The sequence below is a fragment of the Caenorhabditis elegans genome, chromosome III (assembly GCF_000002985.6).
Source record: "Caenorhabditis elegans chromosome III".
NCBI classification, from domain to species: Eukaryota; Metazoa; Nematoda; class Chromadorea; order Rhabditida; family Rhabditidae; genus Caenorhabditis; species Caenorhabditis elegans.
The window spans coordinates 13,674,788-13,695,412 of record NC_003281.10 but is presented as its reverse complement, the minus strand read 5'-3'; the positions used below and the strand labels follow the sequence as shown (position 1 = coordinate 13,695,412).

The 20,625-nt window shown below is 36.9% G+C and overlaps 4 protein-coding genes across 6 annotated transcripts; 1 reads left to right on the top strand and 3 right to left on the bottom strand.

The window, feature by feature from the left end:
• Nucleotides 1-1,601: 1,601 nt before the first annotated feature.
• cyn-2 (Peptidyl-prolyl cis-trans isomerase 2) lies at nt 1,602-2,745 on the bottom strand. The gene is made up of 3 exons (NM_067427.6): nt 2,613-2,745; nt 2,078-2,329; nt 1,602-1,919 (listed from the first exon to the last, which is right to left on the bottom strand). The coding sequence occupies exons 1-3, from the start codon at nt 2,679-2,681 to the stop codon at nt 1,722-1,724; spliced, it is 519 nt and encodes a 172-aa protein (NP_499828.1). The 5' UTR covers nt 2,682-2,745; the 3' UTR covers nt 1,602-1,721.
• Nucleotides 2,730-8,144, bottom strand: cul-2 (Cullin-2; the record flags this gene model as incomplete). Of its 3 annotated transcripts, none has more annotated exons than NM_001379988.2 (8): nt 2,730-3,444; nt 3,705-3,803; nt 4,298-4,705; nt 4,805-5,971; nt 6,194-6,299; nt 6,462-6,601; nt 6,736-6,796; nt 7,539-7,660. In NM_001379988.2, the coding sequence occupies 8 exons, from the start codon at nt 7,658-7,660 to the stop codon at nt 3,316-3,318; spliced, it is 2,232 nt and encodes a 743-aa protein (NP_001367020.1). The 3 variants fall into 3 exon arrangements, with proteins under 3 accessions (NP_001367020.1, NP_001023007.1, NP_001023008.1); NM_001027836.7 differs by adding an exon at nt 7,962-8,144 and having other exon boundaries at nt 2,817-3,444; nt 3,705-3,797; nt 4,298-5,971; nt 7,539-7,682; NM_001027837.3 differs by adding an exon at nt 7,734-7,762 and having other exon boundaries at nt 3,316-3,444; nt 3,705-3,797; nt 4,298-5,971; nt 7,539-7,682.
• A 729-nt stretch (nt 8,145-8,873) lies between these two features.
• Nucleotides 8,874-20,534, top strand: dyf-2 (WD repeat-containing protein dyf-2). The gene is made up of 20 exons (NM_001421335.1): nt 8,874-8,979; nt 9,037-9,125; nt 9,518-9,583; nt 9,656-9,790; nt 9,957-10,156; nt 10,413-10,806; nt 10,850-10,917; nt 10,971-11,312; nt 11,575-11,801; nt 12,144-12,289; nt 12,368-12,419; nt 12,679-12,989; nt 16,113-16,210; nt 16,581-16,753; nt 16,856-16,965; nt 17,119-17,335; nt 17,545-17,730; nt 18,356-19,160; nt 19,409-19,686; nt 20,311-20,534. The coding sequence occupies exons 1-20, from the start codon at nt 8,968-8,970 to the stop codon at nt 20,494-20,496; spliced, it is 4,095 nt and encodes a 1,364-aa protein (NP_001408277.1). The 5' UTR covers nt 8,874-8,967; the 3' UTR covers nt 20,497-20,534.
• On the bottom strand, nt 12,963-15,968 carry sid-2 (Systemic RNA interference defective protein 2). The gene is made up of 5 exons (NM_067422.7): nt 15,819-15,968; nt 14,942-15,304; nt 14,039-14,243; nt 13,327-13,478; nt 12,963-13,120 (listed from the first exon to the last, which is right to left on the bottom strand). Exons 1-5 carry the CDS (start codon nt 15,963-15,965, stop codon nt 13,052-13,054), a joined length of 936 nt encoding a protein of 311 aa, NP_499823.2. The 5' UTR covers nt 15,966-15,968; the 3' UTR covers nt 12,963-13,051.
• Nucleotides 20,535-20,625: the final 91 nt, after the last annotated feature.

The following is a 20,625-nucleotide window of genomic DNA, read 5'->3' as shown; positions in this document are numbered from 1 at the left end:
TTCAAACTTACAGTTCGGGCAATTCTGATTTTCGTAAATCGGCAATTTCAGCAATTGCCGAAAATTCGTTTACCGTACGGCAATTGACACGTACCCCTGGGCATAACAATAGTTTTCTTTGCCAAAAAAATTGATTTTTTTTGAATATTTTGAAATAAAAAACATGGTATTTACACAAAGTTTTGTGCGGAAAATTTGCCTCATTTGCCGTTTGACGATCTTGGCAAATTTGCCAAATTTGCCAAATTTGCCGGGCACGGCGTTCAATTTTGAGCAAAACAATAGATTTTGTTCCCAAAGTTTAGTAAAATAACATAAAATGCACGGCAAATTTGCCAATTTCGCCCTGCTCGGCCAATTTTCAGATTTGCCCCACATGCCTGCTGTAAACACTAGGCTAATACATAGTAAGGTTGACAAGTTAAATGACAAGCAATCCGCACATCTTGGTTTTTTTGAGTTTCTAAATCCAAAGTGTCCGATTATAAACTAAAAAGCCAATGAATGGGAGCAGCCTATTTTGAGAAAAACACAGGATTTGCTGTATACAGTTATTACGGGAACAATAAATCATGAGAATGCGTATGTGGAGCATTTTATTTGTCATATCTCTTAGCGAAGACTACAGTAAGAACTTAAATAACAATAGTTATTTGAGTTCTTACTGTAGTTTTCGCTAAGTGATATCGATATAAAAAAATAAAATGCTCCACGTACGCATTCTCATGATTTATTGTTCTCGTAATAGTACCGCAGATTTGAGCGGAGCCTGTTTTCAGATTTAAAAAAAGCTTGCTAACGATACCTTTTTACAATTCACTCAGTTAGAGATAAGAAAAGAACTCGTCCATATTTATATTGGTTCTTGAAAAGCCAAGACACTGGCGAAGTTTATTTACAGGAAAAACGTCTGTAAAATTTTTTTAAAGCTTATTTTTATCGATTTTCAAAGTATTTTTGCTACAAATCAATTTACTCAAAAATGAAAGAAATGCAAGAAAAAACAGTGCTATATAAAACTATGGGGAAAAAGTCAGTAAGCACTCTTGATTGGGGGAGTCATCACTGCTCTTTCTCTGCGTCTCTTATTGACCATCTGCCTCTCTTTTTCTCTCCCTCTCAGTTTTTGACCGAAAATAGCGGTGGTGATGATAAGAGACGTAGGCATCCAGAGAGAACTGTACATACGTCACCACGCGGTTTTCAACTTTTTTTTGTTACTTTTATATCTCTGACGGAATTCGTGTAGGCGGCTGGGCAATTTCTAGAAAATTCACGCAACAAAAAAACGACTGACATTTCAGCAAAGAGACTTCATGGAAAGTTAGTTCGGGGGCCTCTGATTTGTGGAAGTAAATATATTGATATAAAACTAGAGTTTGCTGAAAACGTGAAAGTTTGACTTCAAAATTGAAAGAGCCCTCTAAAAATCCACGCGGCAGCCTTGTATGAGGGACTCCGTCAAAATTCCACAAACTTGCATCCCCGGAGTTTGTTTGCCATAAAATCACAAAGCTTTTGAGGCTGAGACATAATATTTAAAATTCTAATAAACTTTAGAGATATAAAGTGGTCCCCCCACTGTAAATACGATTAAAAACTTCACGAATCATTGTCTTTCGAATTCACGTATCAAAAACTATGCTTTGTTAAAAAAATGAATAAAAATCATATTTATCCAATAAAAAGACGAATTCTCCAGTGTTGTTCTTCGAGAAGCATCACTTCATTTCTCCGCAGTCAGCAATGACGCACGGAGCCGACGGTGCCCCATCTTCGGATCCTTTCGACTCGATCGCCTTCACCACATCCATTCCTTCGATCACTTTGCCGAAAACCACGTGTTTTCCGTCTAGCCACGTGGTTTTGACTGTGCACAGGAAGAATTGCGAGCCGTTTGTGTTCGCCCCACAGTTTGCCTGAAAAATCAATAGTCAATTCCAGAGCGCATAAAATTTCAGAAAGCCCGATATTCACAAAAATTTCAAAGAAAATTTGATCAAATATCGACAATAACAGAAAAATCGATAACTTGAGTAAATATAATATCGATTTTTTAGTTTTTCAGAATCTTCACCATCGACAAGACTCCGGGTCCGGTATGCTTCTCCTTGAAGTTCTCGTCGTCAAACTTCTCGCCATGAATCGATTCTCCGCCGGTGCCGTTTCCCTCCGTAAAATCGCCGCCCTGGATCATAAACTCGGGGATGATGCGATGAAATTTGGATCCTTTAAAGTGCAACTTCTTGCCCGATTTCCCTTTTCCTTTCTCGCCGGTGCACAGAGCGCGGAAGTTTTCCGCTGTCTTCGGCACGATGTCGTTGTAGAGCTGCAACGACAGGTTTTAAAAATCTTTAGTTTATTGATTTTTAAATGTTGCCAAAATCTAGTAACTTCCTGAAAAGTCGAAAAACTGGCAAATTTCTGCAAGACCATTGAAAAAGATTTTACAATCATCCTAAAAACCGATAACAGAACGACAAAAATCGATAAATGGCAACAAAAAATTATATCGATTTTCTCAATTTATACTCATTAAAGTGCAAACTGACATACCACTAGCGCCTACAGTAATCATATTTGCTCCGAGAACCTAACGCTGCCCCCCTTACCTCCATAACGATGCGTCCTCCCTTCTTTCCGCCAATCGTGATATCGAAGAACACTTTGACACGTGGCATCGCTGATCGATTCTTTTCGCAGTAATAAATTTAAAACTACCGACGTTCAAATTTTCCATTATGACTTGCCACGTGCCGTAAGAGTGTCGTGGATCAAAGTTCAAGTTCAAAAACGTGAAAATTTAAATGAAACAAAATTGGAATTTTGGGAAGGATAATTGTCTACTTTATCGTAATCATAGAGATTCCGGAGAAAAAATAGTTGCTTGAGGAGGGAGGATAGAACACAAAAAAAAGACAAATATAGTACATATACATTTTCAAGGAGAGGCTACGGACTGGTTGGTTTTATAGGCAAATAGCCGTTTGTCGGGAGTAACAGAGAATTTCCCGCGATTTTCAGTTTTTGAGGGCTCCAAAAGTATAAAAATAGGTATTCCAATAAACAGTTTGATGATTCCCCGTTGCGCAGCTCCAGCAAAAAATGATATAAAATATGTAAGATGAGGGGCGAGGGGATTTACTTTCAGTACAGTTCAATTTGGAAAAAAAGCAATCATTGTTAGAAAATCTTGAAAAATAAAATTATAGTGGGGATTTTGAATGGCATGTTTCAGAGTCATTTACACAGTGTAAATTTTAAATTTTAGTTTTTTGCCTCTCAGGGAAAAAACACGCAAATAGGGGGAGAGAATTAGGCCAAATATTGATACTCGTCATTTTGATCGGTTCGCTGAATATACATTTTCTCGATAAGGTCCTCAATGCTCTTTTTGATGAATGGTACGTCGGGCGAGAAGCGGCCTTTCGTTTGGTCCATTATCTGCAAGAAAATGTTGTTTTCCGCATTTTTGATGTGGAATAGCACATTTTGCAAAAAGATTTTTTTCGCTTTTTTTTGGGGGGTTCCGGACCAAAAACTGTTTCTAAAATTGTTTGTTTTTCTTTTTTGGAGGAAAATCCACTTTTTGATTTTCAGTTTCTTGGTTCAAAATTCAAACAAAAATATTTTTGTAAAGCATTTTCAGTCGGTTGAATATCTCGTTTTACAGGGTTTTGACCAACAACAAAAATCTAACAAACCTCAGTGACAAGTGCATTGTGTTTCAGAACCTTCCTGGTCTTCATAATTCTGACAATTGCGCACTCCATATAGTACTTTCGGTCTTGTGAAACCTGGAACTAATATTGACGATTGCGAGGCACACGTGTTTGGATAATCTAGCTGCATCGAGGCGGGGCCTAACTAAATACGTCTAGTCTCTCAGAATTCTAGGCCACAGTTTATAGCTTTGATTTAGGCTCATTGGCTCAAAAAGGGAGCAGATAAATTGTTTAATTGATTGAATTGACTCAAAGTTTCCACAAAAGACCAAATTTCATAGTGAGACATTTAAAAAAATTTTACGAAGGTTTAAAATTTCGAAAAAACACCTAAACTCTTTATTAAAGATTTTTCAGCATTTGAGATTTTAGTTGAGCTTGGCTTGTTTTAATTTCCACCGTCATAAAAATGCTGAGAATTTTTCAAGGTGTCTCATTTTAAAACTTGGTTTTTGAGATCGTTTAAAAATTTTTAAAGTCTAGGACTAAATAAAATACAGATTTTTAGTGCTTGAACTCAAAAAGTCATAACTTGAGGCCCTCGCCAATGAAAAACAAACTGAAAACCCTACAGTATTCGCGACGGCCTCCTGCTCCTTCTCGACAGCCTTATTCACTTGTGGCGCCTGAAGCCGGAACTTCATCCGTTTCGACGTCATCGACATGTTCAGACGAACCAACGAGTCGGCCGTTAGATTCTGATCATCACACGTCAGCAGGGTAACGTCCAAAATCGTTCGAATCGTCTTTAGCAGATAGTCACCGCTCACACCAATCTCCTCTCCGATGTCCTTAACGAGGATAGCATCGCGACGTTCAAAGCAAAGCAGCGCTGCCATCTGATAGACATACATCTGTGCGACATACTGCTTATCGAGGTATGTAAGCCTGACATCTCCCTGTGACATATTGAAAAGCCATGTCAGTTTTCGCCCGTTGTGCTTCCCAGTGTAGAACTTCTCAAACTCCTGAATCACAGGCTGCAGGATACGTGGCAGATGGAAGTTGGCCACGTCTTGTGCGGTCTGATTATTCGAATTCGTAGAGAGCTGTGGAGCGTTGAGCGGCCAGCTACCTGCCTGCAGAATCATCGTCTGTGTCGGCACAAACTTCACGTCGGGCTGCACAGTTTTAATGTCCGCAATGTGCTTATCAAAGTTGTTCGATAGCTCCTGGCTAAGCCCGATATCGGTGAACATTCGTGACAGTTTACTGGTGAATTCATAACCACACGCCTGTTTCAACTTGTTAATCATCAGCTCCTCGGCGTCCATCGATATCGATGTGCTTGCTATAAGCCGATTTGCGAGCATTTTCGAGTAGAACTTCTGGAATATATCCTTATCCTCTATATAGCGGAAAATCACAATTGCACTGTCGAGTTTCGCCTCCAAATCCGTCTCCGATAGTCCTTTCGTGGACTTTTTGAGCAACCCATCCGTATATCTCGCCAACCGCTCACTGGCCTTCGGCACCGACTGTCCTGGCTCCTTCGAGTTCACGACTCCCTGCAACGCCTTGTCGAGTCCACTAGAGAACTCGCCATCGTCCATGAACACAGCAGTCTTCATATCATTGAACTTGTTATACACCCGTAACACATTCTCCACAAATTGCTGGGGTACATTCTCGCCGGTGAGCCTCGACACCGCCTCGAGCCCCTTCTTCTTCACATATTCCTCGAACTCCTTAACCATTACCGAGAGTCCCGCTTGAATGGGCTTCAACAGTCTGTACATGTTGCGGAGGTCCTTGTTCTCCTCATTAGTAATGAGATCATGGCACACTGCGTGAAGTTTATCCTTGTGAGCTTTTATCATAACTTTCTGGCACAACGTGATAACTTTCTCCACCGACGATTCGTGGAGATACTTCTTCGCACGCATCTCTTCTTGTTCGAGGAGCACTATAACCTGTTCCATGTACTCACTGCAGCTGAGGTCGGTGAGCATTTTTTGTGCGAGCGCCGAATAGTACTGTTCCGTATCCGTAAGAAGCGGTTTCTCAAAGCTCTCCTGATAGAACGCCGTTGTCGACTCGCGAGCCTTATAGCGTGCTCCTTCTGCCGGTACAACGTCGAAATCCGTCTCCTCCATCTTAACGAAGCTGTTAATGACGCCGGAGACTTCATTGGCGATATGCGGGAAGTTTCCTTTCCGATCATTGTCAATCGCGATGAGCAGAAGTTTGACGAGCTGCGGGAGAATGGTCTTCACGAGGTCTTCTTTCCAGATTTCTAGTGCGAGCTGAAAATTTCGATTTGTTTTTTTGGTTCAAAACTTCTCAATTATTTAATAGTTATTTTCCAGGAACACAAAATTTTGAAAAAGCGCACTGTGGTCTTAACTGATAATCATCGGCCACGGAAGTCATCTCCGTGGCCTAGGATTTTATTTCCACCCACTTTTTCGTCGAAAACATAAAGAAATTTCTAAAAACCTGGCGCAATTTTTTTGTCGCAAACTCACACATCCGATCTCCTTGACGTCTGGAATCTGCAGAAAAGCGGCGTACTGCGCGAAATTGTCCAAATCGGTGCATCGCTTCTGTTTTACGAATTGTTTGTTCAGGTATCTGTAAATAATGTTTTTTTTTAATTCTCTTTTTTTTGGGTATTTTTCAATTCTTTTTCTTCTACAACGACGCAGTGAAAACGTTTCACAAAAATGCATTTTGGAGCATTTTCAGATCATTGTTTGAATTTTAAAAAGAATTCCGAAGAAATTTCACACGAACCCAAAGAGACGGTGAATAAAGATGGCTCCCTCATGGAAAACTCTCCACATTTTGTGATATTCCTGAAGCAACAGATCCGGATCAACATCGACGATATCTTGACGCTTTTGTCGAACATGCTCTTGAATGCAAGCCTTCACCTGTAAAAATGGAAATCTTGTAGTCTCATCACCAAATTCGCTAGAAAATCCTTTTTTATAGTAGAATCCGAAGAAAAAAGTAGAATTTTAATTTTTTTTTTCGGTTTTCGTCGAAAACGTCAAATTCGAGATACCTCATTATACAATCGCTCGCTCAATGGAGTCGGTATCGATACACAAATGTCGTAGACGTCACTGAAAACAATATTTAAAAAAATTAAAAATTTATAAAAATCCAGCTTTTCGTATCGTAAAGTTGTGATTCTTGACATTTTTCTTTGGAAAGTACAAAAATCTTTTTTTTTTTCAAAAATTCTCATGTTTTTTTCCCAGAAATGGATTTTGTTCAAAAAATACTACCAAAATGGTTTTAAAAAGTATGTTTAAGAGGTTATAAGATCATCAATCCGATTTTGCAACAATGTTTTTTTAAATCGATTTTTCGGATAATCCTGAATTAATCGGAAAATAAGTGAATGTTAGTGTTTTGGAGCAATTTTTTACAATTCTTGGAATAATGATTGAGTTTTTCAGTGAATTATACACGTGAAATAAAAAAAAATAGTTTTGTCAAAAAATTTTCGGATTTTGTGGACAAAATCCTCGAAAAACTTTTTTTCTCTGTCAAAAATCGAATTTAGGATTGTTGCTTACAAACAACGCGATTGCTGAAAATAACTTCAAAAATTGATTTTTTAAAACATAACATTTTTACAAAATCGGATTAATAACAAAAAGGTAATTTTTGCCTTATATATAAATAGTTTTTGCACAAAAACTTTAGATATTGGCCAAAAATCAAGACATTTTTGAACAAAAAATCCCAAAAAATCTTTTTTTTCAAATTAAAAATTCGAAAAATCTGTTGAATGACAGAAATGATACTTTCTGAAATTTCTATCACTGGAAAAAATCAAACTTTTCCTTCAAAACTTACCTAAACTTGTGATGCCACTGAACATTGGTGATCGGCCGCAAATTGATGATATCAATGATAGATGGTCTCAACTGCACCCATACTTTGTCAAATTCCACAACTTTTGGCTTCAGTGAGTACATAACCTGTGGACGAGGTGGACGACTGAAAATGATGACAATTTGTGCGAAATTTTCAAAAAAAAATAACGGGTACCGTAAGGAAACTTTTGTGGAACTTGCCATTTTTACGGAAAAAGCGAAAATTTTTGAAATGCGGATTAAAAAACTAAACACGAAAATTTAATTGATAAAAAGAATCACGTGATTTTAATTATTCTTTCTTTTTTTAATTCGTTCAATTATTTAATATTCAAACCGAAAAATGAGAAACCAGGGGTCATAAACCAAATAATATCGATCGATGCGCAGCAGACGCACTCACATTTTCTTCAATATCGGCTCAACGACGGGAAAATTGTCGTCAGAAATTGCCTTACGGCGGCCAAGTGTCGTACGATTCGATGTCGGCTGTGTATTCGACGCCAGTTTTGCCTGTGGACGGTGAACCTCGGACCGGTTTCCTGTGGAGGTTACACTGAAGATTTTCGGGGATATGGTGGAGAAGCTGAAATTTGATTTTTAGAGAAGATATATTGAAAAGAGATAACAAACGTTAAAAATATATTGAACGTCATATGTTAGAAGTTGGCAATGACAATGAAAAATGTGACATGTGAGAAAAGGAGGATTTTAAAAAGGAAATCTGTTTAGAACAAAAATTAAGAATAATTTTCTGAAGTCTAAAATTTAAAATTAAATTAATATTTGAAGTTATTAAAGGTGGAGTCGTTTTGGAATTTGATTATAAAGTTTTCTCTAAAAATTTTAATATTGAAAAATTAAAAAAAAGAATACCCTTTTGGCATTTTTGTGCATTTTTTGGCTAAACTTGGAATAAATGGCCAAAAACCAAAATAAAATCGGAGCAGTGCTACAGTACTAATTAAAAAAACTACTGTAGTTTTCGCTATGAGATACTTCTCAAAATTTAGTGTACCCGTAATGCTCTCCCATTACAAATGTATTTGCCCCAGATGTGTAAATGAATAATTTTATCAAATATTTTTGTTCGATATTCACATAAAAAGATGAAATTGCGGTTTGTTTTTTTTTCTCGAGAATCCAGAAAATTCTACTAATTGTCATTATTCCCAAACCGGGAATGATCAAATCCCCTCTTCCACTTCCCCTGTTCTTTCCTCAATTTGCGTGCTCAACACACACTGTGTAGCCCGGTTACCAAGGCAACAACTCCCCAAAGGCTCGGGTAGCTCAATGATTTGTACTTCATTTTTTGTAACCATTATTTGTAGGCTCGTGACATAAGTGACAAATCATAGGGGAGCAGTGGCAAACGTCGAAAACAACGGAGATCTTCATTCATATAAATGTCATTAAAGGTAATTCCGTGTACTCTCACAAAAAATCAGGAAGTATTTAAATGTGTTTCTGCTCAGCTTCAATATCGAAGAGGCGAAGAAGAGCACGGAAGTGGACCGATTATTCATCGATGGAGACCAAATGGGCATACTGTAGCTGTTGCATGGTTTGTTTATTTTTTGTTTAATTCTTATTTTTAACAGTATCTTTTTTAAAGATTTTTCTTTAAAATATTCAAAATTCAAAAACTCCAAAAAAGACGAAAAAAATCGAGAAAGAATTTAAAGCCAACTTTTAGAAGTAGGATTTTCAATTTTGGCTAATTGTCCTGTTTGATTTTTTTTCCAAAATGGGAGCTTCATGACCAATGCGTTTGCAAAGACCTTGATTGGTTTGAAAATGGGTGGAGCCAATCGCTGATTGTTCAGATTTTTGAAAATTTGAATTTTCATCATTATTTCTCAATTTATTATTATCGGTTCTGGAATTTCTGAATTTGAAGCTTTTTAAATGCATTTTAAAGCTGAGCTTTTCCAAGCAATAAATTATACTTTTCAGCGCCAATAACACGGTCATCTATTACGATAAGAAAGGAAATGTTATTGACGCGTTGAATCCAACTGGGTGAGTTCAGAGTTTTTTGAAATGTAAAGAAAAAAGAAGATTTTCGTGATTTACACTTTTTTCAACTTCCAGAAAACTTATCGACATAGCTTGGGATAAGGAAGGTGATGTACTAGCGATTGCCGTAGCAAATACCGGGACTATTTATCTATGGGATGTGAACTCGCGGAATACAGATACTGTTGAGAGTGGAGCGACCTCTTCAAAGTGAGTTGAAAAACGGGGGCATTTTCTAAATACGGTTACAAAATATTATTTCAAAATTTTGAAACTGTGAGATTTTTTGGAGTTTTCAAAAGATTACAGATTTTTCGTTGTATTTCTACGTACTTCAGATTTAAAAAGTGATACACCAAAACTTGCTTCATTCCAGAGAGCTCCCAACATGTCTTGCATGGTCCCCAAGTACTCCTACACTGGTAATCGGCAACAACGCAGGAAATATCGTCGTCTACAATCATCGAACGTCTCGGCGGATAGCCGTGATGGGAAAACATCAACGAAGTGTCACACAGATTACAGTAACCCCGGAGGATTATGTAATTTCTTGTAGTGACGATAATACACTTTCAGGTTAGAATATTTCCGTTCAAATTATATTCGAAAATCATGTTTTGGAAAAAAATTGAAAACAGTCAACCCAGAGAAATGAATTGAATGAAAATATAGTTCCTCCGATTTACTGGGTATTATTGCAAGAGGTTTTAACTTTCCAAATAAATTTGACCTCAATTTTATATTTATTTCAAGAGAACAATATTAAGATGAAAACCAACTCTCGAAAAAACGTGGCATTAAAAATTGATACAAGTAATACCTAAATTTGTAGTAACCACACTGGAGGGCACCACAGTGAGCACAACGACGACAAACGGAGAGCCCACAAATATGGATTATGGTTCCGTGAATGGAAAAGGTGGAAGCGGTGTCACGATGGTCAGCGTGGTTATAGGGAAGAAGATTCTGATGCTCGCGCATTACAATGCTCTCGACGAACCCGTGAATCTTCAGTTTCAGGAGAAATATGGAAATATTCACTCCTATAGGTGGTTTAACGACGGTTATATACTCATCGGCTTTGACCGTGGCTATATAATATCGATTTCGGCACATAACAACGAAATCGGCTCGGAGCTAGTCAGTTTCCTCGAATATCGTGGATATCTGGCTTCTATTGCTGTTAGCACCTCGTTTAACAAGCTTCTCACCATCGGAGACAACATGTACGAAGAATCGGTATTTCAGATAATATTTCATGATTTTCAGGGTCAAAGTTCGGGATCTCGACGAGCTTACGACTGTTACTATGCTGACAGAAATTGAAACTGAGAAAAGTGAGAAGCTGGTTTTACTGCAAGCTGAGCTATTTTTTCGAACAAATTTGCAGATCTGAGCGAGATCGAGGTGACCGAAGACGGTCAACTAGTCGCAGTGTCGTCCCAAAGCGGAGTTCTCTCGATATTCGTGACAAAAATGCCAACGCTTGCCGCTTCCTACAACAACTCTATCTGCTACCTGACGAACTTGACACAAGTGACTGTGGTGGCGGAAGTCGAGAAAAAGGGCTCATCGACTTTGGAGCTCAATATTGAACCAACTGTTATGGGATTGGGGCCGTTGAATTTGGCGGTCGCCAATAATAATACCGTGTTTTTCTATGATTATCATACACCTGCGCAGATGCAAGCTGCCCAACAGCTGCAGTCCACTCAATCGGCTGCAGAGAAACGTAAGAAAAATTTAGATTTTTGGCGGAAATTCGAAAAATTAGGGATTTCATGACAGGTTTCAAGAGTTCCGCTTTGGAATATTCCATCAAAAGACATCATGCAAGCTAATAGTCGGAAAATCGACAACTTTTCAGCACCTCGAAAACAAAATTTTAGAAACATCTGATTTTTGCGAAATTTTTTATTTTCCCTCGTTTTTTAACTTAATTATACACTTTACGTCCTAAAATCTCGCTTTAAAGCAGAACTCCCTCTTTTCAGCGACCATAGTTGCCGCGGAGCCCATCAATCGCGTCGAGTACCTCTCCACGGTCACAAACATCCAGCTAAACTACATGTACGCTGCTGTCAACTTTGGGAGCAGGCTCCGCCTGCATCGAATCCGAAATTCCGAGGATAACGTATCAATTGAGTTTCCCGAAGCGAACCGCAACGCGACGCTCTACTCTTACGCTTTGACCGAAAATTTTCTGATTTTTACGACGAGCGTGAGTGTTAAACTGATATTTTGATTTACGAAGCTAACATTTTCTAGAAATTTTGAGAAAAAGCTTGAAAATGGCAACAAAAAGAAAAAAACTAAAATTCAAAACTAAAATTTATAAAATTAGGCGCCGCTGTGCATGTTGCGCGGCGGTGTATGCACACAAATTACTGTAAGGCATTTAAACTGACGCGCAAGTTTTTAATTGTTATTTAAATAATATTCGATTTGGAAGATTGAAAGCAAAAAGGATATTAAAAATGAGAGCAAGAAAATACGCAATTGACAAATTAAACAAATTGAAAAAAAAACGAATTTTTCAGCTATTCAGTAAGAAATATTACAGAACAACTACATTGTGTACTTTTCACTATCAGAATGGGCTATAGTCAGTGAATATCGTCACGTGGTTCCAGTTCGCTCCATATTCCCGCATCCGACAAATGTCGTGTGCTGCTGCTTCGACGACAGACTAGAAGCTATGATTTATTCGTAAGAACCTTTAAAAGAAAAGAAGCTGCAGATTTCATAAAATCTGAAGCAACGCGAATAAATTTTGACACTTTTCAGCGCAGTTGACGATGAAGTCTTCAGGCTCCCTTCAGTGGGATCCAGTGCTCATGTAAGTCATATGAAAAACCTCACATGACCAAAAATATACTCCCCCATTTTCTTTAACACTTGCGCAATTTTTCAAATATTCAATTTGTTTCAATTCTAACTTTATAATTATAGCTCCGAATAGAAAAAAGTCAATATTTGCCTGATATAAAATTGAAATATGAAACCCCGGAAGTAAATCTTTGAATTCTAGAAGATCGTCGGCCCATTGTTACGATGTGCGCACATTTTTCTCCACAAAGAAATTTTGAATTTTCCAGTACAAAGGAGCAATATGGGAGACATTTACAATCGACAAAAACACCTTTGCCGTATTTGACTCTCAGAATATTTACGTGTTTCTTCTGAGCAAACAGCATATTCAAGGAGAATCTGTGATCTACGTTAGCGCGACACGCCTACCTCACGCCTATGTTCCCTTGTCACTGAATAAGGGAATAGTAACATGTCTCATGTCAAATGGAAAACTCTCTTCGGTACTTTTGGACTCTCATAAGACGGAATCGGTTATTTCAGACAAATCGGAGACTGTGATCGATGATATACTCACAAGATCTTTATTGATGCACAGGTAAGATTAATAGTTTTTCAAAATCATATTATTGGAATAAAAATAAAGAAGTTATGGGTGTATTACCAGCTTTCCAATGTAGCGAAGGGGTCATTGAATTGCCCATTTGAGGTTGTTGAAGGTTGTGCGGCCTGGAATACCCAAAACAGATTTGTAGAACAAAAAACTATTGAAACCAAGTTTCCCCCTTTTCAAATACCTCAGGATTTCATTTTTTGGTTAAAATTTTTTTGTAAACTTTTGGCAGGAAACCAAAAAAAAGTTTGTTTTTTGAAAAACCTCGGTGCAATTTTGAAAAGTGTGAAAAAATTTTTAGCGATATATTTCAAAGGCTTACCGATGAATTCGCCGTCGGGACCACGAGTTCTTGAGTTGTCATTACCGTATTCCTTGCCGGCGTCGGCTGCGACAGTGGCGTTGGAGGTGAGGCATACATCGGGTCCCGTGGTGGTGGAATATCACTCATTCGCATAGCATCTGGTACTGTAACTGCAACAAAAAAAAAATATATATATATATACTTTGTCACGGTTAATTATTCCCTGATTTTCCATCGTATTCTATAAAATTTGAAAATCTCTGGAAAATCGAAGGGAAATTGTTTTTACATCAATTGAACGGTTTTCTAAATTTTCGAATAATTCTACCTTTTTTCCAAATTTTCTGTTAGCATGTAAATATTTTATTCACAACACTATAATATTTCACCAAAATGTATTATTCACAGAATTCGGAAAAAAGCTAATTTGGCTGCTAGAAAAATTTCGACTCCTTCACGAAATATTCTGATTTTTTACAAATACTTTTGGTGTCTCGATATCTTATAAAAATTTTAAAAAAAATCAATTTTGCTTTGAACTTGCTAGATCGATATTGCTGGAAAGTTTTCACAAAATTTAAATTTTGCACGAAATTTGTCCAAATATTAAACACAAGCCACCATGAATATCTGGAACATTTTTCAGGGGCATTTAACCAAAAAAGCTGCGAATTTTTTTTCTCAATTGCTTTTTTCTAATTTTTTCCCCCAAAATTATATTTTTACTCACTTCGCGAGCTATTATTATTATCATATCCATACAATCCATTAGTCCTTGTTGAATTTTGCAATTTATGGTTCACCATAGTTCGATACCCCAAAAATGCAAGTATAGCAATCAAGGCGATGCCTTCGATGACTGCAACGGCAACCGCTCCGCCATTTTTATTCACAACCGTCTTTGTTTCTTCGTATTGTAAGTGGACGTAAGCAATCTGAATTTTAGGGAAAGTTGGCTGAGAAACTAAACAATAATTTTTTTAAACATGAATCAACAGTTGTCCGTGTGGATTACACGACTTTCCCACGCGTTGTCCGGCGGGCGATTGTCAATGGAGCGCGAAAAATTCAATGAGGAAGGCTAGAACCCCGTGATCCGACTAAAAAAAAGATCGGTAGGCACGGTATAGACCTCGCCTTTCTTTTAAAGGTGGAGTAGTGGGGAGGTTGTTCAAAACTACTCATATGGTGCCAAAATGACCGAATATCATAATAAAACTTTTCAAAAATGTTTTCAAATTTTTTTTATTTACTTTCAAAAAGTGGCAATTACTCAGTTTTTGTCATTCATAATTTTGGAAGTCTACCAAAACACTTTTTTCTACATTTTTTATTCTGTAATTTTGTTTCAATTATTCGTATTGAAACATTGTAGAGGTCGGAACATGCGACATTGCTTCGGATCTCCTCAAAAGCTCTTTTTAAAAAAAAATATTTTAGGAGTTTTCCAAAACTTCGACCGAGAATTAAGAAAAATCTAAAAAGTTTTAGACTGTTTTATTATGATATTTGGTTGTTTTAGATCAGTATTTAGACGAAATCCCCACTGGTGCTACTCCACCTTTAATAACTTTTTGTAGTACAAAATGCGTCTGGAAATGAAAATCTCGGCTTTAAAAAATTGTGCGCTTACCGTCAAATGTGCAACTGTTGATTGAGGTAACGGCGTGGTTGATGCCGGCGTTGGCACTGCGCTTGAATTACTGAAATCTTGTTCCACCATCTCCCCCGAATCTTCCATGATTGTTTTCGTTACCTTTCCCATATCTCGGTTCAACGTGGCACTTGCGAATCCTAACTGAAATGGCTTGCTCTTGGGATCCGGAGTGAAGTATCCGGTGTAATTAGCGGTAAACGTGCAGTTTTTAGTGTCAGTTGTGACCTCCAATATAAATGTCACATTTTTAAGGTCCGAAATTGCGGCAGTTCCGTTATATGTGAAAAATATTTGATCTCCCGCAGAGTTGCACATTGGGGTGAAGGGAGCATCGTTTATCTGTGAATTTGCCAATTGGAAAAATGTTTAAAAATGTGGAAATTGTGGTATTAAAATGTTAAGTTTACTGTCAATTTTTTTCAAAATTAAAAGTATAATTTTCCAGCCAAATTACCAACAAAAAATTGAATTTGCCGCTAAGCCTTGAAAACATAGAATTTTAATTTTGCACCAAAATTTAAAAATAAATATATTTAAATTTTCCGTTAAAATATTCAACACATCTAGAGATTTTAATTTAAATTTCGCTGCAGAATAATTTTTGAATGAAAAATTGAATTTTGAGGCACAGTTTGTAGTAAAGTTTTAACTTTACTTCACATTATTTTGAAAAAAAAATTTAAACTAAAATCAATTTTCTGCCACATATATATTTAGAATATGAAAATTGTATTTTTCTTCAAAAACACAAACTCGGCAATGTTCAGGCTTTTCGTTGGACTCCACGCATTTTTCGAGTTTTTGAAATGCATTTTTTGTTTGAAATTATTTTTTTTTGAATTACGGTACTTACCAATAGGCTAGCCGTATTACTCGCTTTACACGATATTTGACAAACATCCACGTGGATTTCCACGTCAGTTATCAGAATTCCGTCCATTGTCCATGAGATTGGTAGTAAAGCTATTAATGCAAAACAAAAATATACAAATCGAGGCATTTCCTGAAAATATCAGGGTTTTGAAAATGAAATTCTGTTCAATGGGATTTAAGAATATTGGGAACAGTTAGAAAACAACTTTATTTAAAAATTTCATATGCTGATATATTATATGTATAACTTTAAAAACAACTACAAAACTTCCAGATGGTCCACAGCGTGGAAAATATGCATTCACTCAAATGACGGATCTCATTGGAATCAGTTTGCAATGGCTGCACTTTTGGATTCCGATGTTGGAATGGGTAAGACCTAAGAAGATGGGCGGAGTAAACATTTCGAAAAAAAAATTTTATTGAAAAAAAATTAACAACCACTATTTAAAAGAAATTTGAAATATTTTTATTACAAAAAATTTAAAGTTCAAAAAGGAATAATAAAATCGCAATAGAAATAGTTTTCACTCAAAAATAATTTCATAACGATTGTGTATGAGATGTGTCGTGTACAAAACTGATAAGAAATTGATTAGAAGCTTTTGAAAAATGATGAATCATTTTGGGTCTGGAGCACGGTGCCCAGAAAAAAGTGATAAGACTTTTTTGAATATATTGAAAATCACTATATTTTGTGAAATATCGTCGGAAAATCGAAAAAAATGAAGATACTTTTCAGCGATCAAAATATTCCGGGAAATTGGAGACGCAGCAATGGTCACCGCGTTGGAGCTCATCGAAACGATCGAAGAGAAAAACTTGCTCCACGCCCAAATTTACACAATTTTGAGCCGATACGACGACGCGGAGCAGTTGTATTTAGAGTCCTCACGGCCAATGGAAGCTCTGAATGTTTGTAAAAATTATGTCATAATTGGTTTTACTTTTTTACAAAATTTTCACACAATGTCGCGTGGTAAGCGGTATTCCTTGAGCTAAAAAATACATTTTCAGATGCGCCGTGATCTTCTGGAATGGCCAAAAGCCTTGGTGTTGGCGGAAACTATGAATCCCAAGGAAATTCCGTATTTGTCAAAGGAATACGCACAGGAGTTGGAGTTAACGTTAGTTCAAGCAATTTTTTGATATATGAAAAAAATTGCTAACATTTGTTTAATACACTAAATAAGATAATATCAAGTCAACAAATCTGCATCGTCCGATTTCATCACCCCAGCCATCTGTGAGGTATCTGCCATTTAGAACCTTTTTTTCAGTGGGGACCACGCGAACTCGCTCGCCAACTACGAAAAAGGGGTTATGGAGAATCCGCAGAATTTACCAGAACTTCAAGAACACAACGAAATTTGTCAGTCTGGAATTGCGAGAATGGCTATAAAAACAGGAGATTTGAGACGTGGAGTTCAGCTGGCAAAACAGTTGGAAGGACGAGTTGTCAAGAGGGATTGTGCGATTATTCTGGAACAAATGAAGGTATAACTTGGAATGTAGGAAGTTTGGTAAAACAGTTTTACCCAACTAAATGATAGTCAAAAAGTCCTATAAAATGTCGCCTGCTAAAAATCACTTGGCGAAACTAGGCGGTTTTGTAAAAAGTAGAACTTTTTTTTTTGAAAACGTTGTGAAAATAGTTAGAGCGACTTGACTTTTTAATGGATATCGAAACTCCGATAATTTTCCAGCAATACACAGAAGCTGCTCAGCTCTACGAAGTTGGTTTATTCTACGATCGTGCGGCAGCGGTTTGTCTAAAAGCAAACGCGTGGGCAAAAGTCGGCGAGCTCCTAGATCACGTGAAGAGCCCTAAAATTCATATTCAGTACGGGAAGATTATGGAGAAGGAGAAGAAGTATAAGGTTGCAGTTAAGGTTGGTTTTGAGCAGATAATGTAAATTTATTGTTAGGTGTTTTTGGGAATTCGCAGAGATTTCGAGAACTACCAAGAATTATCTTTAGAAATTTGTTACTTTTGCAGTTATTTCGGCATCAAGAGTGTCGGTTTTTGATTTCCTCAGACAATCGAAAAACGAAAAATGTCCGTTTTTCGATTTTTTCGATTTTTCGATGTTTTTCAGTGAAAATCGAAAAATCTAAAAATTGAAAATCGAAAAACGAAAATTTTTGATTTTTCGATTCTCTGGAAAATCGAAAAATCGAAAAAAAAAGTTCAGAAAATTAACCATAAAGAAAATTAACCATAAAAAAATCGAAAAAATTGAAAAATTGGAAAATGACACCAATTTTTTTCAATTTCTTTTGCCTAATTGGCAACCAATTTTAAAGAAAAATCAGATTTTCCAGCATGGGAATTTTTATGGGGTTCAATAATTTTCGACATCAAAATTTTCAGTGAGGAACTTGGTTTTCGGAAACTGTTCAGCAATTACTGACAACCGGTTTTAAATGTATTTCTGAATTTCTTGAAATTTTGAAGCCAAGTCAAAATTTGTAAAAAATCTATTGGAAATATTTCTCCAATTCCCCCTTTTGCAGTGCTACGAAACAGGACGTGACTACGACAACCAAGTGCGTCTCTTGCTCGACCCGCTAAACGACCCCGACGAGGCTGTCCGTGTGGTCCGGGAGAGTCGGAGCATCGAAGGAGCCAAGCTGGTTGCCAAGTTCTTCGTGAAACTCGGCGACTATAATTCAGCCATCCAGTTTTTGGTAATGTCTCAATGTGTGCAGGAAGCTTTTGAACTTGCCGAAAAGAACAATGCTGTGCGAGAATATGCCAAAGCTATTGAGCAACACGGGAATATAAGTCAAGCTTTGGAACTCGCCGAATATTACAACAGAGTCAATGATATGTTCATGGCAGCGAAATTCTACACACAAGCCGGCCAATACAATAATGCAATAAATCTTCTGTTCAAAAATGGAGATGATGAAAACTGTGTGGCTCTTGCAGTCGACTGTGGGATTAAATCAAAGGATAAGACACTGAATAATAAGCTTGTGAAGTTTCTACTCGGGGAAGATGGAAACGTGAAAGATCCCGCCCAACTGTTCAGGCTTTACGTTGGGCTTGGAAGGACAAAAGACGCTGCTCAAACTGCTGTAGTTGTTGCACAAATACATCAGGCTAAGGGAAACTATCGAATCGCCAGAGATCTCTTGTTCCAGATGCATCAGCAGTTGCGGGAGAAGATGATGAGAATTCCGTTGGATATGAACAAAAGTTTGATGGCGATACACTCTTATATTATAGTGAAAGCGTTGATCAATCGGAAGGAGACTTTGTTGGCTGCCAGGCTGCTTATTAGAACTTGTGGAGAGATACAGAGGTTCCCGACGCGTAAGTTAAAAAAAACCTTTTTTGTTTTTTTTTAAATAATGGTTGCCTTGAAGTTGTCGAAAAACATTTAAACTTTCTGCAAAAATCCAGCGGGGCATATTATTATTTCTGCAAAAATCCAGCGGGGCATATTAATTAGGAGAAGTACGAATATTAATCGTTCAAAATAAATTTGCCCCAAACTTCTAATTCTTACGATCCGAAACATTTTGACTGGAAATTCACATTCACTTTATAAAAAATTCCAGATGTTGTCCCAATCCTAACCTCATCAGTTGTTATTTGCACACAAGCAAATCTCAAAAAATCAGCTCACAAATTTGCGGCTCAACTGATGACTCCCGAGTATCGTCCAAAAATTCACGAAAAATACAAAAAAAAGATTGAAGATATAGTGAGAAAAGGTGGAAATCAAAAAGATTTGGTTGAGGAGAACACCCCATGTCCAATATGTGATGACTTAATGCCTGCTTACGCGATGAGCTGTGATAATTGCAAGAGTCTCGTGCCGTACTGTATTCTTACGGTAAGTCAAGTGAATTTTGACTCTGAAAAATTTTGTTTACAAATTTGAAAAAATTGGAAAATTGTAAACATGGTGTCAAAATGGCCTAATATCATAATAAAACTTTTCAAAAAATTCTTGAAATTTTTTTATTTACTGTCAAAAAGTGACATATTTTTCAGAATTTTGGCAATTTGCCAAAACTTTGACCGGAAATTATGGAAAATATGAAATTTTTCTGGAGTGTTTTATTATGATACTCTGTCGTTTTGAATCATTATAAGTGTATTTAGACAATATCCCCACTGGCGCTACTCCACGTTTAGAAAATCGAAAAGTCGAAAAAAAGCTTAAATTATAGCCCAGTGGAAGCACCACCAGGTAGTGTACCTAAATCCCATATCCATAGCACTTGATGAACGGATCGTCCTTTAATCCTTTAATTTTTTAAATCATTTAAATCATGTTTTTCTTTGAAATTGTTTTGAAAAAATGTTGAAATTTGTTTAAATTACGGTTTTAATAATGTCTCCATATTGAAAATTTGTTTAAAAAATTCAAAAATAAATCTCAAGAAACTTTGAAATAAACTATCAAATTACCATCTCATTTTAGACACAAAACTTTAAAAAACTTGCATTACAGGGCCGTCACATAGTCGCCAGCGACTTCTCCCGATGCCCCCATTGTGAAATGCCAGGATTTTATTCGGAGTTCAGAAAATTATCGATTTTAAATGAGAACTGCTATATGTGTGGCGGCGATTTGAAGGGGGCAATTCCAGAGGACGCAAAAGCCTACTTGGAAAAAATGGAACAGGACTATAAATGAGAAGGTTAACGTATTTTGTGAATAAAAATTCAGTTCGGTTTCGTTTTTTTAAATTGTATTTATATTTATTTTTAATTATGGCCTATGGTAAAGGTTGCAATTTTCAGGTTGCCAAAAAGCAAATGTCTG

What these genes read in the sequence shown, in the direction of transcription:
- sid-2 (NM_067422.7), bottom strand. Translation starts at nt 15,965, where the DNA reads ATGCCTCGATTTGTATATTTTTGTTTTGCATTAATAGCTTTACTACCA. An exon ending in CAACAGTTGCACATTTGACG is followed by an intron (nt 14,244 to 14,941) that starts GTAAGCGCACAA and finishes CCTAAAATTCAG; the next exon opens with ATTGCTTACGTCCACTTACA. An exon ending in TCCCGACGGCGAATTCATCG is followed by an intron (nt 13,121 to 13,326) that starts GTAAGCCTTTGA and finishes TGGGTATTCCAG; the next exon opens with GCCGCACAACCTTCAACAAC.
- cyn-2 (NM_067427.6), bottom strand. Translation starts at nt 2,681, where the DNA reads ATGCCACGTGTCAAAGTGTTCTTCGATATCACGATTGGCGGAAAGAAG. An exon ending in GAGGACGCATCGTTATGGAG is followed by an intron (nt 2,330 to 2,612) that starts GTAAGGGGGGCA and finishes CTGTCGTTGCAG; the next exon opens with CTCTACAACGACATCGTGCC. An exon ending in GACCCGGAGTCTTGTCGATG is followed by an intron (nt 1,920 to 2,077) that starts GTGAAGATTCTG and finishes TTGATTTTTCAG; the next exon opens with GCAAACTGTGGGGCGAACAC.
- dyf-2 (NM_001421335.1), top strand. An exon ending in TCAATCGGCTGCAGAGAAAC is followed by an intron (nt 11,313 to 11,574) that starts GTAAGAAAAATT and finishes CCCTCTTTTCAG; the next exon opens with CGACCATAGTTGCCGCGGAG. An exon ending in TTCTGATTTTTACGACGAGC is followed by an intron (nt 11,802 to 12,143) that starts GTGAGTGTTAAA and finishes GAAATATTACAG; the next exon opens with AACAACTACATTGTGTACTT.